The sequence below is a fragment of the Crocodylus porosus genome, unplaced genomic scaffold, assembly GCF_001723895.1.
Source record: "Crocodylus porosus isolate Cpor-Errol unplaced genomic scaffold, CroPor_comp1, whole genome shotgun sequence".
In the NCBI taxonomy this organism is placed as follows: Eukaryota; Metazoa; Chordata; order Crocodylia; family Crocodylidae; genus Crocodylus; species Crocodylus porosus.
In genome coordinates this window covers 167,448,335-167,475,772 of record NW_017728906.1, presented here as the reverse complement: position 1 = coordinate 167,475,772, position 27,438 = coordinate 167,448,335, and the positions used below count along the sequence as shown (strand labels likewise).

The 27,438-nt window shown below is 42.0% G+C and overlaps 1 protein-coding gene across 1 annotated transcript in view; it reads right to left on the bottom strand.

The window, feature by feature from the left end:
• The window catches only part of ATP8A2 (ATPase phospholipid transporting 8A2), a 541,321-nt gene that overhangs the window by 418,389 nt on the left and 95,494 nt on the right, over positions 1-27,438 (bottom strand). Inside the window, exons 15-20 of the mRNA XM_019530163.1 lie at positions 26,609-26,653; positions 22,839-22,914; positions 12,453-12,558; positions 10,112-10,194; positions 9,038-9,087; positions 2,077-2,146 (exon numbers count right to left, since the gene is read on the bottom strand). Coding sequence (XP_019385708.1) covers positions 2,077-2,146; positions 9,038-9,087; positions 10,112-10,194; positions 12,453-12,558; positions 22,839-22,914; positions 26,609-26,653 — 430 coding nt within the window. The remainder of the gene's footprint in view (positions 1-2,076; positions 2,147-9,037; positions 9,088-10,111; positions 10,195-12,452; positions 12,559-22,838; positions 22,915-26,608; positions 26,654-27,438) is intronic.

Here is a 27,438-nt window from a genome sequence, read left to right as displayed (position 1 = left end):
TCTTGAACAATGAAAGACATGAATCTAGCGCAAGCCCATACTTATCTTGCTAACTCTCCCAAGATAAAGCTTCCATTGATGTTCAGGAGAATTTTATTTAAGAAGAACAAAGAGAATAAGAATTAATGCAGGCTGCCCTCCATTGTTGGGAACTGTCTTAAAGGGACAGCTCTCTACTGTCGGTATGTCTGTTCATCAAAATGAAGATGTGAATGATCCCTTGCTAACATAATTGAGTTAGCACCGGTAACCACAGTGGTGAAAGACACAGCACTACAGACTTTAGTATGTGCTAGCAATGAGGGTAAGAACTCACCTTCTTACCTGGTTGCTAGCATATGCCAAAGCCTGCATTACCACATCTTCACAACTATCGTTCCTGTACTAGCCAGAGTAAGCAAACCAAGTGGCACTATCACTTTTCCATTTGGTTACATCTAACTGACAAAGTGGTAATAAGAACTGCCTGAGATCAGAATAAAGACGTGTCATAGATCAAAAGAGAAATTTTATTTTTAATATTCAGATCAGCTTCAATGCATTTAAAAAATAATTCATAAACATTATCTTTTTTGTTATATTATGGGACCAAGATGGGAAAATATCTGAGATTATACCCCATAAATATTAATTTATTTTAGAGAGTTACAGCAGCTATTTTTTCTTAACCAAAGTCCCCCCTGTCTTGTTTCTGTCTGCCCATATCTTGCAGTTGCTATAGCCCCTTTAGTGCAGCTATTGGCCTGAATCTATTCACATTGAAGTCACAGGCAAAATTCTCAATGGAGCAACACTCCTCGTTTTTTTCCCCACTCAGTGCAAGTACTGTGGCACGTAACAGCAGCTAATACTTAAGAACACTAAACTTACAGCAAATGAGAGAGAGTACAACATAAGCGGTAACAATAAGGTCAGAACTAGAAATGAAGAGGCGATATACTGTCAATTCCATTGGCTCTTAGGGGACTTTGTTTTTTCTATCACTTTTAAACAACACATTTTCAGTGGGCTTGGCTCACAACCTTTGTTCCAGTTTCATGCTGGCAAAATTTCACTGACATTTTCGGAGTTACGCTGGTATAACTCATGCGTTCTCATTCTGTTCTTGCGTATATTGAGGCAAATAAAATATTTTCTGTTTTACAGAGCTGCAAAAGCAGCATTTCCCACATTAAAAGTCACAGCAGAACTGGACACTACTTCCTTCTGAAACCACTAACCACACTCTATGTAACTGTTGTTGACGCTAATCTGTCAAGTGGTTGCATATCCCTCTTGCTTATGAAGACAGCAACACAGTGGCATGATGACAAGTAGCATCAAGTGCAGATCTGGGAGAAAAGGGGTGATCAAAAGAGTTGGCACCAAGAAATTAACAGTTTTGCAGGTCCAAACCACAGTACAACAGAAACCAGATTATTTGCAAGGTTCAGTTTTTTAGCCTTCATGAAAATGAGGGTTTGTGAGCCAGCTGGGGTCATATATACAACTGTAGCAAAGCTGTGAGGATCTGGAGAGGGGCTCCAGCTGTTTGCTATGGCTTTCATTTCAAAGAGCACCATTTCTCCAATTCGCTGTGCAGGACTATGGGTATGCTTTAGCTTAATGGAGAAGCAACACCCTTTAATAGAGTAAAAAAAGTGGCAAACACCAGAATAGTTTGTCCTTAATTGGGCACACAACTGTACATCCAGCAGGCTGAAAGTCACCCAGATATAAATAAATCCTACAGCATTAGGGTGTCCATTTTCCTGATGGCATCTGCATATTGGCATGTACTCCTGGTTTTCCTGAAAGCAATGTCAAGGCTCCCATTGACTTCGGTTGAGTAAGGATTTCAAGCTCAGGTATGGTAGAAGACTAAACTGAATTATTTCTGCCTGCAAACAAAATCAGGAGAATGGATCACAGCTGTTTTAAGCATTTGCCCTTAATGTGTAAATGTGTAAAGCGTACTGATACCATGTAGTAGAGAGAATATTTAAGGGGGGGGGGGGGGTTGTTTAAAAATAAATAGCAGAAGACTAAGCAGTCACTGTTGTCTCCATTCTCTGTGAGCAGTAGCTGACTACTTACCGCCCCTTTGCAGTAAAGACGTATTTGCCCTGTTGGAGTTCGAACAATTACGGACATTCTCTTCCTGTTGCTATAAAGAAAAATTAAATCTACTCAGTCATTTTTAATCATTTCATTGGAATGAGTACAGCCTAAGAGTAAAAAACAGCTTGACCCAGGAGTCATCTCCCATGCACCTAACCTAGTTAAAAATCAGGTTCAATGAAGGCTAATAAAAATTTACAATACCCAAACTATCTGACAGTTGCAAAAAAACTAGCTGGTCTTTCCACCTTTTGTGCCTTTGGGTGCCTTAATATGAATTCAAAGGGTCTGGTTTTCAGCAGGTATGCATATGTATGTCCAGAATGCATATGCATTTGCATGTCTAATGTATAAAGGGAATTCAGAGAAGAGCAACAAAAATGATTGCGCAGATTCCAGGAAAGAATAAAAGCTTCTGACAAAGTCTTAGTTATATTGACTTGCTAATCATTTCCATTCCATATTTTTGACCCACAAAAGGGAAAAAGTATTAGACTCTGCTAAATGACCCTAGATTAACCAAGAGTAATGTAATAAAAATGAGAAAAGAAAAATTTTGTCTTGAATATTGGGAAAAATTGTACTAAGCACAGAGGTATATGAAACTCTGACATACTGTCCCATTGTAAGTGAGGATGATCCTTAGAATCATTTAAACCTGGATTGGACAACCAGGTACAGAAATGTACTGCAAGGGACAACCTTACACTAGCAGGAGTATAAACCAGATTACTTGAGGCTTGTTCCTCTCCCTCCTCCCCTCCACAGGTTTTATGCAGATTAAGGAACCTAGGCACAGATCCCCTGGATGAAGCAGAAGGGTGACACTATAAACCCTTAGTGAGATCCAGGGGATAAAGCAGAAAGACCAATGAAAAGAAAAGAAAACCAAGATATTTAGGCTACAGATAGACATTCAAAAAGCCTGAGCCTGAGTTGATTCAATCTTTGCAGGTTAGCCTAACCTGGCTAGGATGAACCAGTCTAACTCTAGACACTCCCTCTGGACTGCAGAAATGCCGGCACATGCCTGCCATGGCTCAGACTAGAAGCCAGGAGACACTAGAGCAACCCTCCCTTCCATTCTACAGTGCTGAGCTAAGGGTGGATGTGGCCAGCCCCAGCAGGATGCCCTGATTAGGGAGGGGTTCTCCCTCCCCCTCCTCGCTGCTCCTCACCAGCCCAGCCCATCAAGAAAACAAAAGCTTCTCTCATTAGTTCAAGCTCTTCTTAAACAACTTTTTCCAAGGAAGGAACAGAGGGACATGACCAGCTGGCCTGTTGATTAGCTCCAGCAAGCCCTAAGTGGACACTGTCCTGTCTTCCTTATACAGACACCTCTCAGGCATTAGCTAGCAAACCACATGCTGGCTATAGCCGCTGTGGGAGAGGGAAGTAGGGAATCCCTGTGTGAGAGGGAGGGAGGCAGACCCATCCCTACTGGGCTGCAAAGCATCTGGGATGCTGGGGGACTCTGGTTTAAAAGTTAAACCAAGAAAGGGTCTGGGACAGACATTGCATAAATTAGTTTGACCCAAATCAGTTAAGTCTGATACTACATTCAACCAGGTTTACCTCAAACCAGTTTCAGCCATTTTCAAACCAGTTTATGTGCACTGAATGTCTGTTCTGTTACAGGTTTAAACTAGTTTCCGATTACTTAGACCAGTTTATGCATAATGCCTGTCCTTAGCCCCTAACTTTGCAAACAAAGGTTCTTGCTTTAGAATTTACACATTAACAAAAGCCAGATAATTCAAAATCAAAGAAATAAACAGTAGTAGACACTTAGGTATCCCCTGCACTCTGTTTTTTCTTGCTTGCAAATTGGCTTTTGGGAGTTTCTTCCGTATTTTCTATAGCAAGTAGACGGTGCTAGAGACAGACTCTCCTACAAGTAGACAGACCCTCTAACCATCACATGGCATTTTGTGCCCTTGCCTAATAGAGATCTGTACACTAGGGACTCAGTAAAACTGTTAGCAGATGCTCAACTTTAAGCTCATATCCCAAGCAAAATAAAATATACAAATATCGAAGTGAAGATTGTTTACAAAATCTTAACATTGCCCTTTATACATATGATGGAGTACATGGATTTTCTCCCCTTCCGTACAAGAATGTCATATCAATCTAACCAATTGAAAAATACAGTGGCCACATGTAGACTTTAAAGTTTCCATGGTGAAAATTGCCTCTCTTCTAGTCAAAACAATGACTCTAAGTGTTCATTAAATTTCTCCCAAGGGAAACATGCCCTTTGGGAAGTGAAATGATCTGGGTATCAACCTAGGTTTACCCTATGAGAGAAATTCTCTTGCAAGAATGAATTCCTGTACGCTCCTCTCCCACTCCAATACAGGAGGGGAGGGGAGTAGCGTGGCACAGCCCCTTACCTGCTCCCCAGACTAGGTTCCCAAGTCTGAGGAGTGGACAGAAGGTTTTGCCCCACTTCGCCAGTCCCCTTCTGGACTGGTCTGAGAGAAGAGGAGAGTGGCAGGAAAACACTCCTCCACCTGTTCCAAAGACCTAGGTGTGCCTGGTTGGGGAAAGGCAGGGAGTCTCTCTCTACAAATCTACTCCCTCCACCCCACCTCCAACCCAGAATGTAGGGAGTGAAGCAGCCACTGCTCCCCACGTCTTTCCTAGATCAGGATCACTGAGTCTCAGGAAGGCACTAAGAGCAAGGGATACAGAGCAATTGCAGGCTGAAAACCTGTACCACCCCCTCTGCTAGACAGACTTCCAGCAGTGGAAGGTTTAAAACAGTAATTTAAAGGAGCTGTGTTAAAGCAGCCATTTAAAGACTACTCTGTGTCCTTACCACTGAGTTTGCCAATCTCCGCTGTTATTTGCCACAGCTTTCAGTAGCACCCAGTAACTTGTGGGGGGTGAAATATAGAGTACAGAAGGGATCAAAGCAGCAGGGGTAAGGCATGGTGCCAGCTGAATCTCAAATGCCTAGTCCACTGCTCTGAAAGATTACCAAGCACTAGCATAGAGGATCAAGCACTGTGAATGAAGCAGGGCAAATTAGGCATACATCCTTGTTCTGTGTCCCATTGTTTGAAATTCTGAGGGTATTTTGGAAATAAACAGCCTGCAATAATGTAATCACCTGGTAAACAAATATACAGAAGAGTATCTACTGAGCAATCTTAACATGGGCATTTCTGGACCTGAGGACTTCACTTTGCAACCTTTCTTTTAACACAAAATTGGCAAGACCTCACAAAAGTATGTGCACCTTCAAACACTGCCTGAAATGAGGCAGGCTCCAGGTCTACTTATAGAAAAGTACTTCTCTTCCTTGTTTCCTGAAGTGAATTTCCTTGAATATGTTTTCCCGTGTTGAGTTTCTCCACATGTTACATAGTAACTTGGGCACTGATTTTAGGCCATGCAGAAGATCAAGGTGACTAAAGAGTCAAACTAGATGTTGGACCACAGCACTGTGAAGAGAACTGCAAAAAAAGGCAAGTGTCTCACTAGTCAAACCCAAAACACTTTTTTTCTTCCCTGTTACATTTTAGTCTCAAAAAGAGGACCTCCATTTTCCTCAGAGCAAAAATCTAAAGGCCTCATCTTTTACTTTGCCAGAGTAGGAAAACATCTTCGTATAACTCAACTATGCTATAATCTCTCTTAATGAGAAGCGATAGGAAAATGAGATCTTTGGTGGCCAAGACTCTCCTAAAGAGCAAAGGCAACAAATCTCCATCCAGTGGGAAATTCCACCTGCCTGCATGAAAAAACGATGAATACTACCTCTTCCTTACGCAGTGCTTTTCATCTGGCAGTATCAAAAGCACTTTCCTTAGAGAGGTCAATAAGACTTTCCCCTCTTGTGCAATGAGAATATTCAAGCATGAGAAGTGTGATTTGGGAGCAGGACACTAACAACAAGTTTGTGAGGGAACTGTGACTAGGAAAGACCTCTAAGGCCCCATTTTCCATGTTCCAACCAATTGTTAAAACTGCAACTGTTTGTAAGAAGGAACAGTCCATGAACCCCAGATGGGGAGAAACTAAAAGACATGGAGGTCTAACTAGGTAAACTTGCTATGCAACCAGACACCTAATAAGGATTATTTAGTTAAGAAAATGGACAAATTGAGGGATTAGATAATAAAAGGAACTGTCTTTTGATGGGTCTGAATGAATTCAAGTCAGCATGGGCCTGATGATCTTCATCCCACGGTACTGAAGAAATTGGCAGAGGTGATTGCTGAGCCCATGGCAATAATATTTATGAAGTCATGGAAGACAGGTGAGATACCAGAGGATTGGAAAAGAACCAACATACCGCCCCTCTTAAAAAAAAAGGGAGGACCTGGGGAACAACATGCTGGTTAGCCTTATCTCTATACTGGGAAGTTACAGAAGCATATTCCAAGGAAGGCCATTTGCAAGTATCTGGAGGAGGAAAGGCTGATCACTAGGGGTGTGTGAAACAGGCTGTATTTGATTCACATTTGGAACGGGCCCAAAAATCGGGGACAGTGAATGATTCGGATCACTGCCCTGATTCGATTCGGCCAAATCCAAATCTGAATATTTGATGCCGATTCAGAAAAATAAAATAAAATAAATCAGCAATTTGGAGATAGACACAGCTTTAAAAGTTTTTTCTACATACCCCAAGGTACCAGGTGGCTCATGAATGCTGAGATGGTGGGATGGATGGAGCGTCTTACAGGAGTGGAGGCACCAGTCACCAAGCCAGGGAGGGCACAAGGGGGTCCCCCCCACGTGCTCCCCAGCAGATCCGGAAGTGGACCGGAAATGCTTCTGGTCCACTTCTGGGTCTACTGCTGAGCGTGCTGGGGAACCCCCCACACTCTTGTGGGACGTTCCATCTGTCCCACCATCTCAGCATTCACGAGCCACCTGGTACCTTGGGGTACAAAGAAAAAACATTTAAAGCTGTGTCTACGGCCAAATGACTGAAACTTTCTGAATCAATTGGGAGGGGTCCAAGTCTATTCGGAAAGATTAAAAAGGGTCTCCCGATTTGATTCAGATTCAGAGATTCGGCCACCCAATCAGGCCAAATCTCTGCCAAATCAAATCAGCGACCAAAGCTTTGCACAGCCCTACTGATCACAAGCAGCCAGCATGAATTTACAAAAAACGAATCATGTTAAACAAACCTGATCTCCTTCTTTGACAAAGTAACTGCTTATGTAGGTGAAGGGAATGCTGTGGATATAATGTATCTGAACTTCAGCAAGGCTTTTGACAAGGTCGCACATGATCTTCTCATTAAACAAACTGAAAAAGGTGGGCAAAACAAAATTACTACAAGGTGGACCAACAACTGGCTCAACAGTCACAGGCAAAGAGCAACTATAAGTAGAAACTGGTAAGAATGACAGGAGGTTTCAACTAGGAGTCACACAGGGGTCTGCCCTGGGCTTAGGGCTGTTCAACATTCTTATGAATGGACTTGGACACTGGAACTGAAAGCTTCCAAGTTTTGTCATCTGCAAATTTGTTCAAGGAGGACTGTAAGCCATTGGAAGTGTAATTCAGAACAGTCTTGACAGACTGGAAAACTGGGCTGGAGCTAACGGGATGTAGTTCAATATTGACAAATACAACATGCTACATATATCTTGGGAAGAATAATTGAAGACCGATAAAAAAAATGGGTATCAGCTGGCTGGATGGCAGCACTATGGAGAGCAGTGGTGGATCACAGACTCAATGAGTATGCAGTGTGATGCTGCTGCAAGTGTAGTTTTGGGCTGCATCAATGGAAGCATTAGGTGCAAGACATAGGAGGTGGTAGTCCCTCTCTACTCAGTACTGGTTAGGCCTTATTTAGAGTAGTGTGTGCAGTTTTAGGCTCCATATTTCAAACAGGATGGAAAAATTAGAGAGAGTCCAGAAGCAGGTGGCAAAAATGTTAGAGGTCTTGAAAGGCAAGCCATATGAGGAGAGTTGAAGGAAATAGGTATGTTCAGTTTGTGGGAAAAGTACTTAAGAAGGGGCATCATAGCAGTATTCAAATACTTGAAGGGCTGCCATGAAAGAAAAAAAAAAAAAAAAAAGAGGGAAAACACTTTCTTTCTTGCTACAGAGAATAGGATATGAACTAGTGGCATGAAGTTGCAGCAAAGTAAATTTAGATTGGATATCTGAAAAAAATTCTTCCCTGGAGTAGACTGCCCAAGGATGTTGTGGAATCTCCATCACTGGAGATGCTCAAGAAGAGGTTTGACAAGCATTTGTTACCAGTGATCCAAGTGTGGGTATGCCTATGCTTCAGTGTTTATTTCCCATGTTTCTGGGCTTTGCTGGTTGCCATATGGGGCCAGAAAAGAATTTCCTCCTCCTCCTGTTGCTATGCATCAGGGTTTGGTTATTTTGGCCTTCCTCAGCAGCACTTGGTTATATCCAAATCTAGGGATTAGGGGGAGGGGGGGGTTGGCTAGAGGGTCTTGCCTGTCAACTCAAGGTCACACCAATCACCATATTTGGTGTCAGAAAGGAATTTTACCATATGGTCAGATTGGTAAGGTCTGTAGGGGTTTTGTCTCTCTCTCTGTAGCAGGTCATGTGGCCCTCTTTCTTGGATTTCTCAAGCACATTTCAACAACCATCTAAAAGCAGGACAATGGCCACTGTTGTCCCCCTGCTTTACCTATAGCAAATTAGGGTGTTCTGCCTTGTGGTGTGTCAGGGTTGACTGTGCAATTTTACTAATAGGTTAGACAATGGATCTATATAGGGTGGTTTGGATATAGATGATCCTGCCTTTGGCAGGGGGTTGGATTATATGACCTTTGGGGGTCCCTTCTACCCTTACTTTTCCATGAATCCAATAAAATTTCTCTAGAGTTCTCCATGGTGAACAGCTGACGTAAAAATAAATTTTACCAGCACATTTTGTTTTTTTGCTTAGCATTTAATATCTGTAAAAGTTACTTACCTAGAAAACTCCAGAACATTAAGAATTTCAAAGGTTTCTTCTTTCCCCAGCTGCAAAAATACAGTGTGTTCGTATCATAAAAGAGTATATAAAATTAATGGTGTGAACACCATGCAAGGATGCATAAAAATACTGGGATTTTCCAGACCATACTTCAGATCTGATGTGGTAATTGCACCCTCTCCTGGTTGAAGTGGCATATTACCCTATTTTAGTTTTAACACAAGCAAGAGGCAAATTTTACTTATTTGCACAAATCCAACTCCAACAACTTAAACTTCTTCATTATCTTTTGAATGTCATTTCAGTGTGATTGTACTACACTGGGGAATAGATGAACCTATGGTCTGACCCAGTGAAAAATCTACACTGAAGCCCAGTCTGGAAAGACACCAGCTTGCTCACTATATCCCTTCTCATTTACAGGAGTATTCAGACCTCATTGGTAGTTAAAAATCTAAAACAGCGTATAAGTAACACATTTAATGGGAGGAAGTGGGGATGCAGGGGGTCAACTGATGTCTTTCCTGGACCAAGTCCTAATCTTAGATACACCTATTTAATTCAGAGTTATTAAATGTACCCACTCAGATACATGTGGGTATAAATAAGACCAGAATTTAGACCCATGCCAGCCAAGTGGCCTACCTGTTAAATTTCATCTGTACAACACACATCCAAGGCATACCTAAAAGGTAATCCATCTTCAAAAACAAACTCAAGTTTTAACTCTATCATCTTTCAAAATTTAGGAGTATAAAAACAACTTATACCTATATACAGTAATTTATTTTCAAACCAGGTATTTTATTTTCTTTCTTTTTTGCCCAGCTCAAGCAATTTGATTCCCAGACAAAAGTTAAATCAACATAGGCTACTGCTTCTATTACTCTACTACTTTATTACTCGCTGAAGGTAGAACAAAGGGATTCACATCTACACAAAACATTTGCTGTGGCCTTCCTGCTCTGCCAGAGTCTGTGCGCCCGCACCTTGCAAGTGCACCCCTGAAAAGTTGCAGATACATACCCCTAGCTTTTGAAAGCTACTATGCAGTCTAAGTCCTCTACTTACCGCATCAATAATAACTGAATGAGGAGTTCTTCCTGTGAAGATGTAGCCAAGTCTTTTTGCTCCTTTCACTAATGCCCCCTCATCTGTCAATAAAAAGAGCTTACCTTTATTGAGAATTAATTAGAAATACAGTCTGATCTAAGGGGCTGGGGGAGAAGAGGGAAGGAAAGGGTTACTAGTACAAAATTGTTCCGACACGGTTTTGCCAGAATACAAGAAAATGGCCATTTATGTAACTAGATTTCTGAAGTCTCTTTAAGAGCTAAGCTACCTCAGCAATGCAAATGTTCTCTCTCTAACCTTTAGCTCAAAGATGGTTTACACTTCCATTCCTCTTACTAACCATGCCTTGGGATTAACTGGGATGCACACACAATGCTTCCTATTTTGATTTCTGTATACAGTACTTCATACTTACTGAAAAATTAAGATCTGTTATCATGAAACAGACAGACTGTGTCATTTTATATAAGACTTTTCTTTAAACTTGGTCTGAAAATTAGCATGGTCAAAGCTATATTCATCCAACATGAATTTAAGCCAGCTTCTGATGCAATAACACAACACTGTTGCCACGAAGAACATTCCCAAAGTGTACTAGAGACTGAAATAGGCCTTGCAGTTAAGAGATCAAACAGAACTCATAGGCATAGCCTTAGGTAGCAGGATGCCGACCACCATAAGAAGTTAAGTGGGATAGACTGAACTCCCTACCCCACACAACTTTCCCCAGGGAGATATGGGAATTCCAGTAGTGCTTCTTGGGCCTTCCTACATCCTGATACCTTTGTTCACAGAAGGACCTTCCTGCTATTGGCTCTTCACCCATTCCTCTATCTAACCCTCCTCGGAAAGAGGTAAGAGGCACGGACAGGAATTCATGTTCCATACAACAATATTAACCAGTGACCAAGTTCCTATGTAATACAATAAAGCTATTTTAAAAGGCCCCACAAAGCAATAGCCGACGTGCATTCTGCTTTCAATGCAGAGGAAGCATTCATCTCATTTGCTCGTTTGTTTTTTTTGCTCTCCTCAACGCAGAATGGAGAGAATCATACAACTCTGTAGATTACAGTGTTTACTTGAATCTAAGACAACCCTGAATTTAAGATAACGCCCCCAATAATTAGATCAAAATAATTAGACTCCCCTAAATGTATATATTTGTTGCGATTTTCCAAGTACAGAATCTAAGTATCAGAGGGTTGCCTTTAAATCATCCCATGCTGCCACTGCTACAGCAGGAAAAGCAATGGGTGGAAGATTTAGGTGGTAGGGAGGGGATCAGGCAGCCCCCTTGCCCTGCCCCCTCAACTTCTTTCCCCTGCCATTTTCTTGCCCCTCTCCCCCATCTTCACTGACCCCAAGCCAAGCTGCCCCCAGTCGCTGCATTTTCTCCTCTCCTGCCCTCCACCCTTAACATTAGATGCTGCTGGGGGCTCTGTTCCTTCCCAAGAGCAAGGAAGGTAGAAGCACAGCCCTTGCCAACCATGCAGCCGTGTCGGTGCTGCTGATTCGCCAAGCAGGGAACTAACTTTCCATGTGCTCCATGCTCAAGAGGAAACCAGCCCTAGCCCTGACAGTAAAGGGGGAGGCAGGGGAAGGGAGCCAAGGGGCAGAAGCTGCACAGGGCAAGTAGAGGGAAAGGGGGAAGGGAACAGAGAGTTGGTGTGGGTCTGACTCTGGCTCTGACATGGGCTCAGGGCCAGAGTCAGAGCTGCAGCAGACACCTGTCCCTTCCCCCCGCCACACACACCTGCTTTGTATGCAAATCTAAGACAAGGGGCTTTTTCCCCCGATGCTGATTGTGGGGAGAAGACTCTCATCTTAGATTTGAGTGAATATGGTATACACCTCCATTGCCTTGACATTACTTTGCCATTTATACATACAACAGACAGATGCAAAATGCTCCAAAACTAAAATGGAACAGACATTTTATATCCAATTCAGACAAAAATGAAAGTGATGTCACAAACAGTAGAGAATTCTCATTTAACAGACAAAGTCCTGGGAAGTTAAGACAGTCTCACTCAAAGCCAAAGGAGTCTGTGACCGAAGCTAACCTTAGCAAAATGAATGCTGCTTTTATAACCTCCCCAAGGAGCAACCAGGTGAAGCATCCTGAACCACGCCCCCATCCCTTCGCATAGGACAGTACAGGGAAGCACCTCCGAAGCATGTAGTCTAAAGGGCTGTGTTCTGTGTGCAGTGAGAAATTCTAGGAGATATGCATCCTGTTGTCTTAAAAATGACATTAGAAAGGAGGACTGTATTACTGTAAAAGCATCTAAAAGCTCTTAGTTATTCACCCCAAAAGCAGGAGAAAGTGACCAACCTGGTGAAGAGGCCTGGTAGATTATTTTATTTCCTTGTCTCTCAGGAACAACAGTGTGACACACAGCCAGCAAAGTGAGGAACTCCTGTATATGAGCAGCTGTGGGCTACAAGGGACATTTCCAATTAATGCAATAAATTCATTCCATGCAGACTAAATGCATAAACTATGGTTGCATTCTGGGTTGTATTGTGCAGGTCTGGACAGGCTGAATTATAACACCCTCTCTTTCTAATTCACTGCACTACCACTCTTTCACCTCTCGCCATAATAGTAGTATACCATGGGCCAGCACTCCACTTACCAATGTCACAAACAAGAGTTGGGAAACTAGAGCTGTTAACTTTCCAGTCAAGAAAAAGATCTCACACTTCCATGAACTCATTGAATTTACAACTCCACAGATCAGCGTTAACATTACCACTGGTCAGGGGAGTAGAAAATTACAATTTGGTAGCATTTACTTACACAAAACAACAATCCAAGAAGCAAGACCTTATGAGGTCAGGTCCATAGAGAATCCACTATTTGAGCAAGAAGTGAAATCTTAATGCTAACAGCAGCAGTAGTAGTAGTAGTAGTAGTAGTAGTAGTAGTAGTAAGTCCCTGTTGTTTCTTTGAACCAACTAGTAGAATAATATAATGTACTCATATTATATACAAAAAACCCAATACATTATACAACCAAGCAAAAAAAAAAAAAAAAAAATCTAATAAATACTCAAAAACACATTAAAATACATAACCAGCAACCATATTATCCTGCTAGCACAGTGGAGGCCCTTGTTGAGCAAGAACTATTCATTTAAAAAGAAAAGGACCTGTGATTTTTATTTAAATGTCTTAGAATTCTGGTTCGCTGTGTTCCAGTTCCACGGGCCACCAAAAAGGTGGTTAAAGAGCTACGAAGTTTTCATGGGACAGAATGTCAATGAAACTGAAGGTCTACAAAACCATCATTCTCCTGACCCTCCTTTATGCCTGTGAAACCTGGACTGTCTACCAGCATTATGTCAAGAAACTAAACCACTTCCACCTGTGTTGCCTGCAAAAGATACTAAAGATCAAGTGACAGAACAAGATTCCAGATACCAAGGAGTTTGGAAGATCAGCTCTCCCCAGTATTCACACTCTACTGAAACTGGTGCTGCTAAGATGGGCCAGCCACTTTTTAAGAATGCCCGACACTCACTTGCCAAAGAAAATCTTCTATAGCGAACTGTCAAGTTAAGTATGCTATCGCAGCACACCAAAGAAGTGGTACGAGGACACTCTAAAGATGTCCCTAAAGAGTTTCAGCATTGACCTGGAGTCATGGGAGCAAACTGCTCATGACTGTCCATTCTGGAGGTCATCAATTCAGTACGGAGCACTGGCCTTCATTGCTTCTGCCGAGTGTTGCTATTTGAAGTAACGTGTAGCCAGGAAAACAAAAACCTCTCGTACCCAGTCCTCATCACTTTCCTGCCCCTGCTGCAGAAGATTGTTCAAGACAAAGATGAGGCTTATAGGTCACCTACATACCCATACAACCTAGCATCCACCCCCTCCTTTCTTTCCTCTCTCTCTTTTCTCCTTTTTCCTTTCTTTTCTCCCTCCATGTTTTTTCCGTTTCTTTTCTCTCTTCTGCCCCACAGCTGGATGCAGTCATCTTAGCCCATAAAAGATAAACAACAAAGTCTTTATACTGTGAAAATGCCTTTGGCATTAGTTAAGAGACTCAGAAATGTTAAGATGAAAAAACTGTTACTACACCATATGAGTGCAGAAGCAAGCATCCAAGACAGGTGTTGAGCAACTCAACAGTGATATTTTCACAAGTGCAAAGTCCAACTGAAAATTGTAATGGAACTTGTGTGCCTAAGTCACTTTGATAATTCTGAAAATACCACCTCAATTCCCTCCATTCTTCTTATTAAAGCAGGTGTTTATGAACACTGCCCAACCCCACTCCTGTCCTCCAAACATGGTGCCAATGGAGCACTAGTATAGGCCATAGGATTACAATAGAAAGTCACTACAAACTCTGACCTGAAGTACAGTAAAACTGTCTACTTTTTCATAACTATAATGAAAAAAGCTGGTACTATAATAGAAGGTGCAATTTAAGTTCTGCAAACCTAGCAATTCATGAGCTTTTATTCCCTTTATTCATGTAGTTAAACAATTCTTACACAGCTGTGTGTCACATACACTATAAACAGCTTTCAGAACAAATAAAAACCCCACAGGCATGGAACTATTTTTTTAAATGTCAACAGGCTGTGTTCCCCTTTAAGAGTACTTGCCACCAGCCAATTCTTGTTTGCCAAAAATATTTTATTTTTCCAAGTAGTATCCATTAAAAACGTGTTATAGATACAAAAGAAGAAACAGTGTAACACCAGATAATGCTAGGCATTATGTTTCGTAATCAAAGTGCTTTCCAAATATTAACTAATCAATCATAACAAACCTTTAACTAGAGTGGAGTTAATGTAAAATATTCCAAGCAAAAGGCATTCAAGATTTGCTCTTCGTAGAGTGCATAGATGCTACTACTCCAACCTTGGGCTACTTCATGTAGAACTATTCCTGTGCGTCTGGCTCTTAGATAATTTTGAAAAATAGTGTTTTGTTTTGGGATGAAGCTAACAGGACCCGTCCAGTTTGTCTGCAATTAGGGTGAGACTATACAGGCTAAATGAGCACATGTTATTCTGTAACAAAAAGTAAAAGTGCTTTTCTCAAGGCCACTAAAAGGAGTTGGTAACATAAGCTAAGCACAAACTTTGTGTCACCTTACATCCAGTTTCAGGGACAAGCTTAAAATGAACTCTGCAACAAACTGCAATTTTAGAATAATAATTACAATATATACAATGGCCTACATTCTATTTCTATATCTGTAGTCTAAAACCCTGCTATTACACATTACCTGGCTTTTTACAATAAAAGGCCACAGAGCCACATATCACTTACAGCATGACACTTAAATAAAATCACAACAAAGCAAATGTAAAAAAAATGAGAAGATGCCAGCTTAAAAAGATGCCTTTCTAAAAGAAAAAAAAAAATCCCACAGCAGCCCTAACATTTATATATTTAGTTGCATGATGTAAGTTTTTCAGACTATTGTATCCTGCATACATTTGGCTCCGATGGTTAGCCCTCAGTGGGATGGCAGAGACTCATCCTGGACTGTTTTAATTCTCATTATGTCAGGAAGTGCAATCCACAGTAAAAGAAATTAACAGATGGCATTTGATCATAATGAAATGTGAGAAATTGAAAATCCATGGCAAGTTAATGGGTAGGAGGTTGCATCCAGCTGCTGTGCTATTTCCAGTGAAAGCAGTAAAAAGTTATACCTCCTGCTCCACAAAGTAAGCAGCCTGCTGGATTCACATTTCAGCATCTGCTGCTGCAGGCCTTTGATGTCCATTTGGAAATATATCACCTTGCCTCTTACACACTTTCACAATGCCTTTTCAGCTGATATATTATAATCTGCTTTCCACTGTTGATAGGTTTCAAAGTCTACCCCCGATTTACTTATACCAAGCCAACAGTTTCATTTGTGCTGTTTTCACAGTTTACAATGGATTATGTGGCTGCCTTACCATTTTAGAGCAACAGATCACCAAACCAGTGAGGCCCAGCTTATCACTGCAGCTCTTGTATTCAGCTGTCATTTGCCTTCTTGCTAAATTGTTCTGATACTGACACATTGTTTATTGTACCAGAAAATACCAAGAGATGGTTCAAAATGCTGCTTCAGATTATGTGAAAAGATCTCCATATTCCTTAAGGGTTTCTATGATGATACTTCCCATTCTCACATAAAGTCTAAAAACCCTGTATAGGCCTTCACAGGTTAACAGTGCCTGCTTTACAGAGTTCTACTTTATTTAAGCAGTTCCTAACCTGTTTATTGTTTAAATGCTCCCTAGTGATGGGGTTACAGGAGTACACCCTTTTGTTGGGCCCTAGGGCTGGCCATGCTACAGATGCTGCAACTGTTTGGTTGGGTTTTTTTTAAACTCTCAATCTCTCCACCCTCTGCACCTATCACTTCTAGTCTCCTCCCTTTTTTTATTCTTGATATCTGGACTTATTTCACTACTTGGCTGCCTCATGATAGCTCTTAACACCAAGTTTTAAGTTTTCTCTTTCCCAGGCCCCAATCATCCCTGTTACAGATGGTTTAACTCAAATGTTGATGCTTAGAAGCAGAGATCTGTTTGACCCACCTATCCTAGTTTAAACCTGGGATATATAAACCTTACCCAAGTACCCCTACTGATCCAGATTCTCAAAATCACATGCACTGCATCCACACATGTGAGCAACTCAGGATATGTACAAACAGTGTTTCTGCACGTGCACAACTCCTAGTTTACAAACATTTTAATACCTTGATTAGACTGTCAGGTGGACTGAACCCCAGGTTGTCTGACACAAAAATAAGAGCCTTTATTGAAGGAGTGTGTTCACTGGGTAATTATTTGGGCCAAAGGGACACTTCAGGGGTTTGATGAGCTGTTGCAGGCTGGATTGACACCTTCCTGCAGCAGCTCACCAAAACTCCCAAAGTGGATCTGCCCTGGGGCCTGGCCTTGTGCTGTCACCACCCAGCAATCCTGGGGTCTCTATGGAGACTGGCCCAGAACCCATGTGAGCAGGGTCTGCTCAGCTGGACAGATGGAATTAAGCCATGGGCAGGTGGGAAACCATGGCAGGGAGTGAAACAGGAGGGCTGGGATCGGGATCACGAGGCAGTAACAGTATGGGGCTATGGCCTGGGGAAGAGCCAGAATCCACTGCCTGCACATCTCTGCCTGTAAAATTGATGTGTGTTCCATGGGCATGTAGGCAGATTGTGGCTCTGCCCTGGGCCCTAGCCCCATCCTGTCACCGCCCCATAACCCCAGTTCTGATCCCAGCCCTGGCTCCAACCCCACCTCCCCATCCTGCTCCCAGATGCTGATCCCACCTGCCCTGCCTGCGCAGCTCCCATGCTAGCCTCCAAGGAGACCTCAACCTGTCTGCTTGATCCATCACCCTCAACAGTGGGTGTGGAGCAAGGCAGCTAGGGTGCCCAGACAGCTGGGCTGGGTCCAGCTACAGTGATAGATTGGCAGCAGCAGCTGGAAGAAGCCACCACTGCAGGGCCTGCTGGAAAGCTGAATCTGGCTGCCGTGTCATCCCAGCACTGCTGCAAACCCAGGGACAGCAGGAATAGCCATATACACCATGGCCCAAGCTACCCCCTGGCCCTGGGCTGGGCTGAGCCTAGGGACCCACCATGGGCCAGATAAAATCCCTTGCAGGGCTGGATTTGGCCCACAGAATGCATTTTGCCCACACCTGCTTTACTGCCTGAGATACAGAAGATTGTCCATGAATTATGAGAGTAAGACTAGACACTTGAAAACCTCCTTATGTCATCTGGGTCCTGGAAGGCTTGGATTTGGTTAATGCTGGGACTTTTCTGTGAACAATTTGGGTGCACTCAAAAGGTACAGGTACACCATTTAATTTTCACAGACACCTGTGTCTGAAGATAGAGCAGCACTGGGTGTCTTCCCCCAAAGACAAATGCAAAGTGTGCATGTGTAAAAATTACTCTCTCCAACTTGGTAGTGACATGTAATGATAGATCAACTCCTCTGCTCACAGTTTTAACTGAAAAAAAGAGAAGGAATTGACCCATTTTTCAGGCAACTGGCTCAAAAGACTTGCAGAGCATTTGCCAGAGTCAGATGACTTTACTTGCTACTTAATACACAATAAATCATACAGGTGACAGTTCCACCATCAGCACAGCTAGCAAAGTCATTAGCCATTTTGTTCCCAAGAGAACATGGGCTTCACTATTTTTAATAGACTCTGAATGCAACATGATAAAAAGTGCTACTTCTCAGTCCTACTGAAAAACATCTGTTTGAGAGCTCAGTCCTGGAAAATGTTGGACACCTCCAGAGGAGTGAAGTTGGTAGGAGTTGAGGGTATTAGGCACCTGTAAGGCATAGCCTCTGAAAGAATACATGGCCCTCAATACCTAAACAAACCCACTTTCTTTTAACTATTGCCATTTGAACATCCCAGAACTGTGGGAGTTTGTTTTTTTTAAATAAAAAAGGACAGACAGACAATGCTTTACACTTGCAAGTTTCACACCAATGAAGATGCAGGTGAAATTAAAAGTGAAATTAAAAGCTGTGAAAAAACAGCTTTTCTTTTCTTTTTCTAATAAAAGAGACTTATCTCCAGATCTGTGGCACTTTTTAGCTGCATACCAGCACACAAACCCATAACAAAGCAAAATGAAGCATTTTTTTCCTGGAAAGTGTCCTAACCTCCTGAGCCTCCTATAAAAGCAATGCCAATTAGGTTGCCCTTGGTGCTGCACAGATGCAGCTACGTTGCTGCCAGTATAAGAGATAGCATAGGGGGCTATGCAGTGCAACTGAGGCATGGTAAGCTACTTCAATGTCTGTAAAGTGCATCAGACTAATGGATCTAGAGAGACATAAAAAGCTAGATCTTTAAAAGGATTTAGGTGTTAACACAACACCCAAACCACTCATAGCACCTACTGCCAGCAGATTTTTCAGCCTCAAGTTAGGTGGCACAGTGCCACCTAAATTATCCCCACATCCTTGGGGAGCTAAGCACCTAAGAAATGTATCTTTAGAAGCTAGCCAGTTGAGTAACAGGCTACCTTACCTTAGCCAGAACTTAAATGCTAAGAGAGAAGTTTAAATATTGGAAAGCCTGGTGTCTTGATGAGACTGGGAGTTAGGTAGCCTGTTGCTTCAGAGATGCTGTTTGGGGGACCATGTGTGCGTGCCCATGGTCATTCTATAAAGTCAGTTCAGCTACTTAAGTCTGGCAACAGCCAAAACCATGTCTCTCTCTTGCATGCGCTCTTCCAGTGTTTACCTGTGCCTGCAGATTCCTCCGAGTGTTGTCCTGCAACTCCACGGTGTCCCACATCCAGCCTTCCTAATGCAGGGCCTGATAAGTATCTGATCTTAGCAAAACTCAGAGCACACTTAAGAAATCTGGGCCACTGGCAAAGTAAAACAACCCTCACTTCAAGGTCCCGGTGAATTGTGTGTGTGGTAGGACCTCATCAGCTGCAGAATGACATCAGAATTTAGGCTGCTTTGAAGACACCATCCAAAGCAAAAAACTTAGGCACCTAGGGGACATGGACAATGTGTGGGAGGTTAGCTAACATCTAACCTCCTTTGGGCTGTGGGCTTTGAAAGCCAGTGACACCTATTTGGTATACTTAGGTGGCTTATGTACTTGTTTCAGCACCTAAATCTCCTTAAAAATCTGGTCCTCTAGTCATCCACAAAACATATACACCACAGACAGGCAATGCAAGCTTCCCCACATTGCTCCATTGATGGCTCTCAACCTTGGAGAAGGTAATTAGATCCATTTAAAAATGTGGCCAATGGTCTCTAGAGCCATTAGTCTGATGTGTTTTGTTTCTTCTGACATTACTGAAAAAGGAAACAATTGTGGCACAGACCAACCATTCAGTTCATCTAGATCAGGGGTGTTGAACCTTCCAGCCCTGTGGGCCAGATGAGTGGGTTGGATTCCACAGACGAGGTCAGTCTGGGGACTAGATCTCACATGGGATTGGCACACAGGATCAGTCTTTGGATGTGATGCCAGCTCAGCACTATGCACCAATCCAGAGTGACCCCCTATGCTGGTGCAATCCAGTGCACAGGGCTGTCTCATCTGGCTAACAGCAACACTAATTACCATGGCTTTGAAAGCTGGGGCAATTGACTCTGCCACCACCTCCCTGCTGCCAAAAATGTTTGGACCTATGGGGAGCCCCACAGAAAATGATTTGGCCCCATGGGCCACACTTGGTCCTCAGGCCAGAGGTTGAGCACCACTGATACAGACCACTGAGCAACCATAAAAAATTAGCATCTTCCATTCAGTCTAGACCCAGTCTGTACCCTGAACTAGTGACCTCATGGTAAAAGGCTCTATAAGCCCCTACTGAGGCTCAAGGTCAGCTTCTACAATGAAGCCGCACTTATAACTATTTAATGAGAGAAAAGAAACTTATCAAAAGAACGCAAACAACATCCAACCTGGAGTGGCAATTTACACAAAACAGGAGCTCGTCATACAGAAGAAGAGTTCTTTACAAGCAAAAGAACATCATCTTTTCTCTTAGCTAGACCTGCTCTTTGATGAATAAGTAGAAGATAAAAATCAGACTTCATGACCTCATATAGTACATTTTGCTACTAATAATTAATTAAACCCCTCAGGTATTGATATTAGGCTGTAATTTTTGTTCAGTAATATCAAAAGTTACAAAGAGGAGTTATAATTGTGCACAACGTCTTCCTAAAGTTTCTTTTTGGTACGAGTTTCCTTGCTCAGAGCTTTAAATGCTACCACAGATTATTAATGCTAATCTAACTATATTCTTTTTAACATCTATTACTTGAAAAGCAAAACTGAATTACAGTAATAGTAATTTCTAGGATGCAAGACAAGTTAGGACAAAGTTATAAAACACACGAATGCGAATACCTCAGTTTTCAGGTTACACATTTATTCTACAATGTGCTTGATTTCTGGAAGAGACAAGTTTCTACTCTCTCTAAAAATCAGGTCTCTAAGGATAATTACTACTGGGAACCCAAACCTGAGGCATCTAAAAAGTACAAGTCACTCACTTCTGAAAACCTTTACATAAATTGTTTCATTAGTTACTACTGTGTTACCTTTCTCACATCCACATAAATTAAAATTTCAGAGGCTACGGACAGACCTAACTTTTTACTGCTTTTAAATGGGAAGGTAATATTACCACTTAGGCGTGTGCATCAGCTGTTATAATAAAACTGTTATATCTGGATGCTCCCATAGAGATGCAGTTGAACTCAACTGCTGAAAATTTAACCCTGAATCAACATTGTTAAAGGTACAACTGTTTTGCTAAACCTGCATCTCTCTAGCAGCATACAGAAGTAACAGTTGCATCATAACAGCTTATACTGACCATCATGCAATACTGATACAATTGTTATATCATCTATACCTAGACTTTACCTCCAGCATACAAGAGCACTGAATGAGGCCTCATACAGATTATACCAAGGACAAATGTTAGAAGAACCACTCTTGTTTTAATGAAAGTAAATAAAACAGTATATCTATATATTATCCTTGAAAAGTCTAGTGGTACTAAATGATAAGAATCTTGGTAAAGAAAGATTTTCTATGTGTGGGTTAGGATTCTTGCTGTGCCATTTTAAAGGACTACACAATAACAGAAATGAACTAATATCACCACTCCTTATGTGGACATAGTCCATGATCAGAAGTTTCATTTTCTTCTCATCTTTTATCTTCCTCTGCAAATTACCACCTTTATTGTATTGCCCAGTCTCCCCGACTTCCTTTAGTGCTTATATCCACTGCAGAATGTACCACTAGAGTAGGGGCAAGCAAAATGCCCCTAAAAAATTTAGTAAAATTATTCGCCCCTGGCTTCCTGTCAAAGCTGACTGAGGCCAGGGACAGTAGGACCCAGAGGGAGCCCTAAGCAGGCTTAAGCAGCCAAGCCCTACCCACTCCCAGCCAGTTCCCTGCTTTCCTGCCCCAGCACCACCTGGCTATGGCTCCCAGTTGCATCCCTGGACTAGTGGGGGGAGAGGGTGTGTGCGAGTGTGTGTGCACATGCGTGCCTTCAGGCACCAGGGCAGAGTGTGCATGTGTTCAAAGGATGAGTCCCATGTGCACACCCCACCATACACATGCACCCACACCACCCCTCACATTGCTATACACAAACCCCTGCCACCCTCCCCCATACCCACAGTCCTATATCCCACCCCCCACAATATACTTCATTTTAAACTATTGTGCAGTCACCTCTGTGTACACTACCCAAATGCATGTAAATCAGAACAAAAATATTTTTTTGATATCAAATTAATGAATGTTGTAGATGTTCTATTTTTAGAACATAATTTGTTATTTTTCTGGTTCAAAGATGGCAAAACCGCTTGCTGAAAGGAGTATTTCCAGGGGTAAAAGGAGGGACTTTTGGTGACAAAGGTCAGGGGTTAGGGGGTGGGACTTGAAATTACAAGACGGCAACCAGGGGACAGGGCACCTGTCAAGGGACAGGGCTACCCATGCGGCCCCTGACAGCTTGCCAAAAATTTGGTAAGAGGCCCTCCGCCCAAAATAATTGCCCACCCCTGCACTAAAGCATGACATATCACACACATGCACATGCGATGATCTTCTAACAACCCTCCAAACCAAGGGGAGCAGACAGACCAAACTAGCGTGTGTCTTTTTGAGATACAAATTTGATATTCTAGGAATTAGACTTACATGCTCATTTTCAATATTTTGCAACAGCCTTGGGTCATCAAATTCACATGATTCACTGGTGGAAGGAGGTAGCTGGCTATGGAGCAAGAGAAGAAATAAATATTTAAAAACACAACAGCAACATATTCATTATTAATATAATCTTGTCAGGAAGTATTAGAGGGACAGCATCACACCTTCAAGAGTAAATTACACCTTCAGGAGTAAATTGGATGCTTATCTTGCTGGGATCCTATGACCCCAGCTGACTTTCTGCCCTTCAGGCGGGGGGCTGGACTCTATGATCTTCCGAGGTCTCTTCCTGTCCTAATGTCTATGAAATCAGCTGGAAAAAGGGGGTAGGTGGGAAAAACATCACACCTGCTTGAAAAATTTAACTAGTATTATTAGAAGGACCGCTCAAAATTAGGAATTAAAGCAAGTAATAGGGGGACAGTATTTTTGTCTTTAAATTTTCAATTTACTTTTTCTCTTTTACAGAATTTTGTGCATTATCATTTTCACTACTCTTGCTGTATATTTGGTAGCCTCTGTTTTACCAGATCTTTGATAAAACTTTGAAATGCTGGGTTAGCAAAAAAGAAAAATGTAGTTGTGGAACCACAAAAATTGCTGAGACCCCTTGGGAATAGGTGGAGTACTAAAAGCTTAAAAGTGGTGACTTAGAAAAGCAAGATAAACCTGGAGCTGGTCTCTCTCAGGTCTTAGCTCTTCTACACATTTTTCTTTCTTACTAACTTCCTTCTCTGCCTCTCTTATGGGATCTAGCATACAGAGACATTTTCCAGGACTTTTGTCATCCAGGCTTGTGATGTAATTATACTATGCGAGTATAGCACTGCTCAGCACACCTTCAGCAAATAACCACAAAAGTGCTTTACCCTTGTACGGAACTGTACAGTTGGGGGGGGTGCTGTCCTGATGGAACACAATTTTTCATCTCCCTTGCTATAAAGTTACACTGTAACTGTATACTACATTAGCATAAAGAGGGCACACATCAGACAGAGTACAACAGCATGGGAAAGTAGAGAAAAAGGCTGGAGAAAAGTAAGAATACAGAGGGGGGACAAAGAAAGGATGAAAAAAGAAACATGTGCAAGAAGAGCAGCACTGCAGACAGGAAGTGCTGCTTCTCCCTGGATTAAAAACAAGAAAAAAGCAGGGCAAACAGGGAAGCCCAGTTATTTTAACTAAAAAGATAAAAATGTAGGAGAAAAACAGCAGACAAAACCCCACGTGGGTAAAAGCTGCTATCAACTATGTGGTCAGAGTCCATCAGAAGTTTCATTTTTTTTCTCTTCCCCTGGCATTCACCACCACCTTCAGTCTGTTGCCCACTCTCCCTGTCTTGGGTAAAGGGGGACGGGAAGGGCTCTACAGAATTGTATTTCGGCCAAATAGAACCTGCCAAACTACATCTTTCTGGGCAAGAACTTCTCACACTGCTCATCTAGATCTATAATTCACAGCCTCTTCAGCCCTTTCTCTGGCATTTCCTTCCTCCATTGCTTCATTCCAAGTTACAGTGGAAATGACAGTTCAGCCTAAAGCTCCCCGACAGCATTTTGCTACAGGACTACTCTAGAAGCCAGCTCAGATTCTTGCCATCTATTTTTGCTTATTATTTTCTGAATACAAGCACCTGTTCTTTGAAACAAAAGACACCCCAATGGCCCTCTGCCCAGAAGGTTCCTGGTTAGATTGCAAGTTAAGTATTTATTATGATTCATACTATATATGTGCCCATCAGAAAGCCTCTGGGTCCATTCAAAACTAAATACTCCATCAGTTTGGAATCTGCATGCCACCTTCAACAGCCAGAAGTATAAGCTTCCTTTTAAATTAGCAGCACAGAAGGAGAAGCCCCAAGCCTGTCCCCTATTCTGAAGGTAAATTAAGACTTTATATGTCATGCTTTGAAAGACAATATCAGAAGAACGCAATGCAGAAGATTATGCAGAATGCAGATGAATGCATTCACGCAAGTGCTGATGTTAATTTCCCTGGGGACAAAAAGCAGTGGCACAACTTGTGATGCTGCTACTTGTCCCCAGGGAACATCTGTGTCACACGCCTTCTGGTGCACAGCAAGTTACCTCAGTGGGGTAGGGGACTGTGTTGGCCCCAGCAGCCTTACCTAGGGTCCTAGGGGGAAGCTACAGTTGCAGCTGCAGTGCTCCTACACCAGAGAGCCTGGCCAGCAGATGGAGTGTGGCTCTGGCTGGCCAGGCTCTGGTTGTGGGCAGTAAGTACATGCTGCCACCATGTGTTCAACCCCACTCCCCCGCCCACACACACAGATTTTTTTGACCCCGGGATCTCTCAGGGTCAAAAAACAACAACAATCACCACCATGCTGCAAGGTAGCAGCATGGAGAATGCCTGAATGTGTGGTGGATGGTGCCACAGACTGGTCACATACCACACCACCACACTCCAATGGAAAAGAAAAGAATTCTGGGCCGCATCCAGAGATCTCCATTTCTTTTTTCAGATAATACTTTTTATCCCATTTGCATCTGCTAATTTTAATCCTCACAGCAACAATTCACTGTTTCTGCAGTCATAAAGTCAGCTGCACCCAAGGGCAAATCCAGGGGCTAGAGGATTCAGTGATATAGCTGCACACATCCTTTGGTTTTAAAATTTGGGTGGACCAGGAATCAACCGTCTGGCAGTGGCAGCAGCATTTCTATTCAGGCAGCAACAAAAGTCAATTGACTGCATGGCTCATTGTAATCTACCCGATTCCTTCTAAACTTCATTCCACAGGTGTTCAAGTGACTCAAGACCATTAAAAAATAAATAAATAAATAAATAAATGAGAGAGAGAGAGAGAGAGAGAGAGAGAGAGAGCGAGAGAGAGAGAGAGAGCACATCATTAGGTTGCACTAATCAAGCTATCCTTTCTTCTGCAATTCCACTGTCTGCTAGCTGTTCCTGGTAATCTAGTTCCTTTTCACAGCTCTGCAGACTGGTTCTCATTATAGCTAAAAACATTAACTCAGATGTATAAATGTTAACTAAGGTGAATATTAACTCAGGTGTAGAAATAACTTTCAGCAAAGCATTGGACACACTGCCAAGACGCTCAAAAAGGCTAGACTGTTTTATGCATCTGAAAAAGAGATAGATTTTATTCTAATAATTATGGGGCTATTGAACCAACATATTTGGATTATTTTGCCTTGTTTGTTGTATTTCTACACACAATATATGATAACAAATGAATGCACATTCTGATACAGTTATTTTGTTTTGGCTTCAATCTTAAACAGAATAGATCTAGATCCCTAGCATATTAGTAAAACCTCTAGCTTCTTTTTAACTGAGAGAAAAAAAAATGTACTATTATGTGATGCTGTATCACACCAACTGCACCCCCCCCTTTCCAAATTCTAAATCCAGCCATGACTGTACCACAAAAGGAAGCTTCACCCCAGATGTAGCTATCTATTGATAAACACAATGGGAGTTGCACTGGATTAGAGCACACCCAAGTAAATCTGTCCCCACCCAACTTCTTCCCAGGTTAGTGCCTCCCATTCTGGGGCTGCACCAACAGACTGTGAACCCTCACGCAAAAGCGTGAGAGTTACATTACTTAACACTAAACCCAGGGGGCACATTGCCAGCAAGGGCTTATAATCCAAGGGTAAATTTATTGCTCATCTTCTTCCAATTCTCTTCTAAAATTTGAACACTCTTTCATTGATACACAAAGTTTTCTTCCACATAATCCTGAACTAGTCCCAGTCAATGTTTACCTGAAGTCTTCTGATGAACGTTCTCTTTCCAACTCTGGAAAGTGACTAAAAGAAGGAAAAACATAAGATTACTGGATACTTCAAATCAAAGAGTCCATGGCAAAATAGCACTGCGTGTTCAAAAGATCAGGTCTTCAAACATACTCTGGAACCACAGATTTGACTACCTGTAGGTTAAAACCAACCTTCCAAAGAAGGTTATTTAACTTATCATGTGATGTACAGTGAGAGTTATCTTGGATGCAACCTTAAATGCTAAGATAATGCCTTCCCAAACATACACTAATAAATATGTATGTACATGTGCACTGTAAATGGCAGACAGGCAACTGATTTTAAATGGGACACTTCATTCCATGAGCTGGGAGATTCCCCAAGATTCCACTCCTAATTCTGCACATACCAGCCAAAATTACTATCCTACTCCTGCTTTATAAAGCAGCAAACCATGTACAACAGCATAGCCACAGAAGATTCCAAGCTGGCAATTATATAGAGTCTTTCAGAATCTTAACTGATTTGCTGCTTTATCATAGATGATCTACATGGTTTCTTTAAGCTGTGAATAAAAACCAGTAACTTAGTGCAAAAATGAAGAGTGGCTGGCTTCTAGGAGTGTTTAAGGAATTCAAAAGAGTGAAGTTGTATTTGGGCTTCAGGTATGAGTTACTGGCCAAATTTTGTTTTAGAAGAAATCAACCTAAATATATTATTGACTTCAGTCATATTGAATTAATACAACATTTGTTTTTCCTCCTCCAATGACATTCAGCAGACTTAGTTGTATGGAAGAACTAAAGGTCATTTAACACCACTGTTGTTTTAACCAC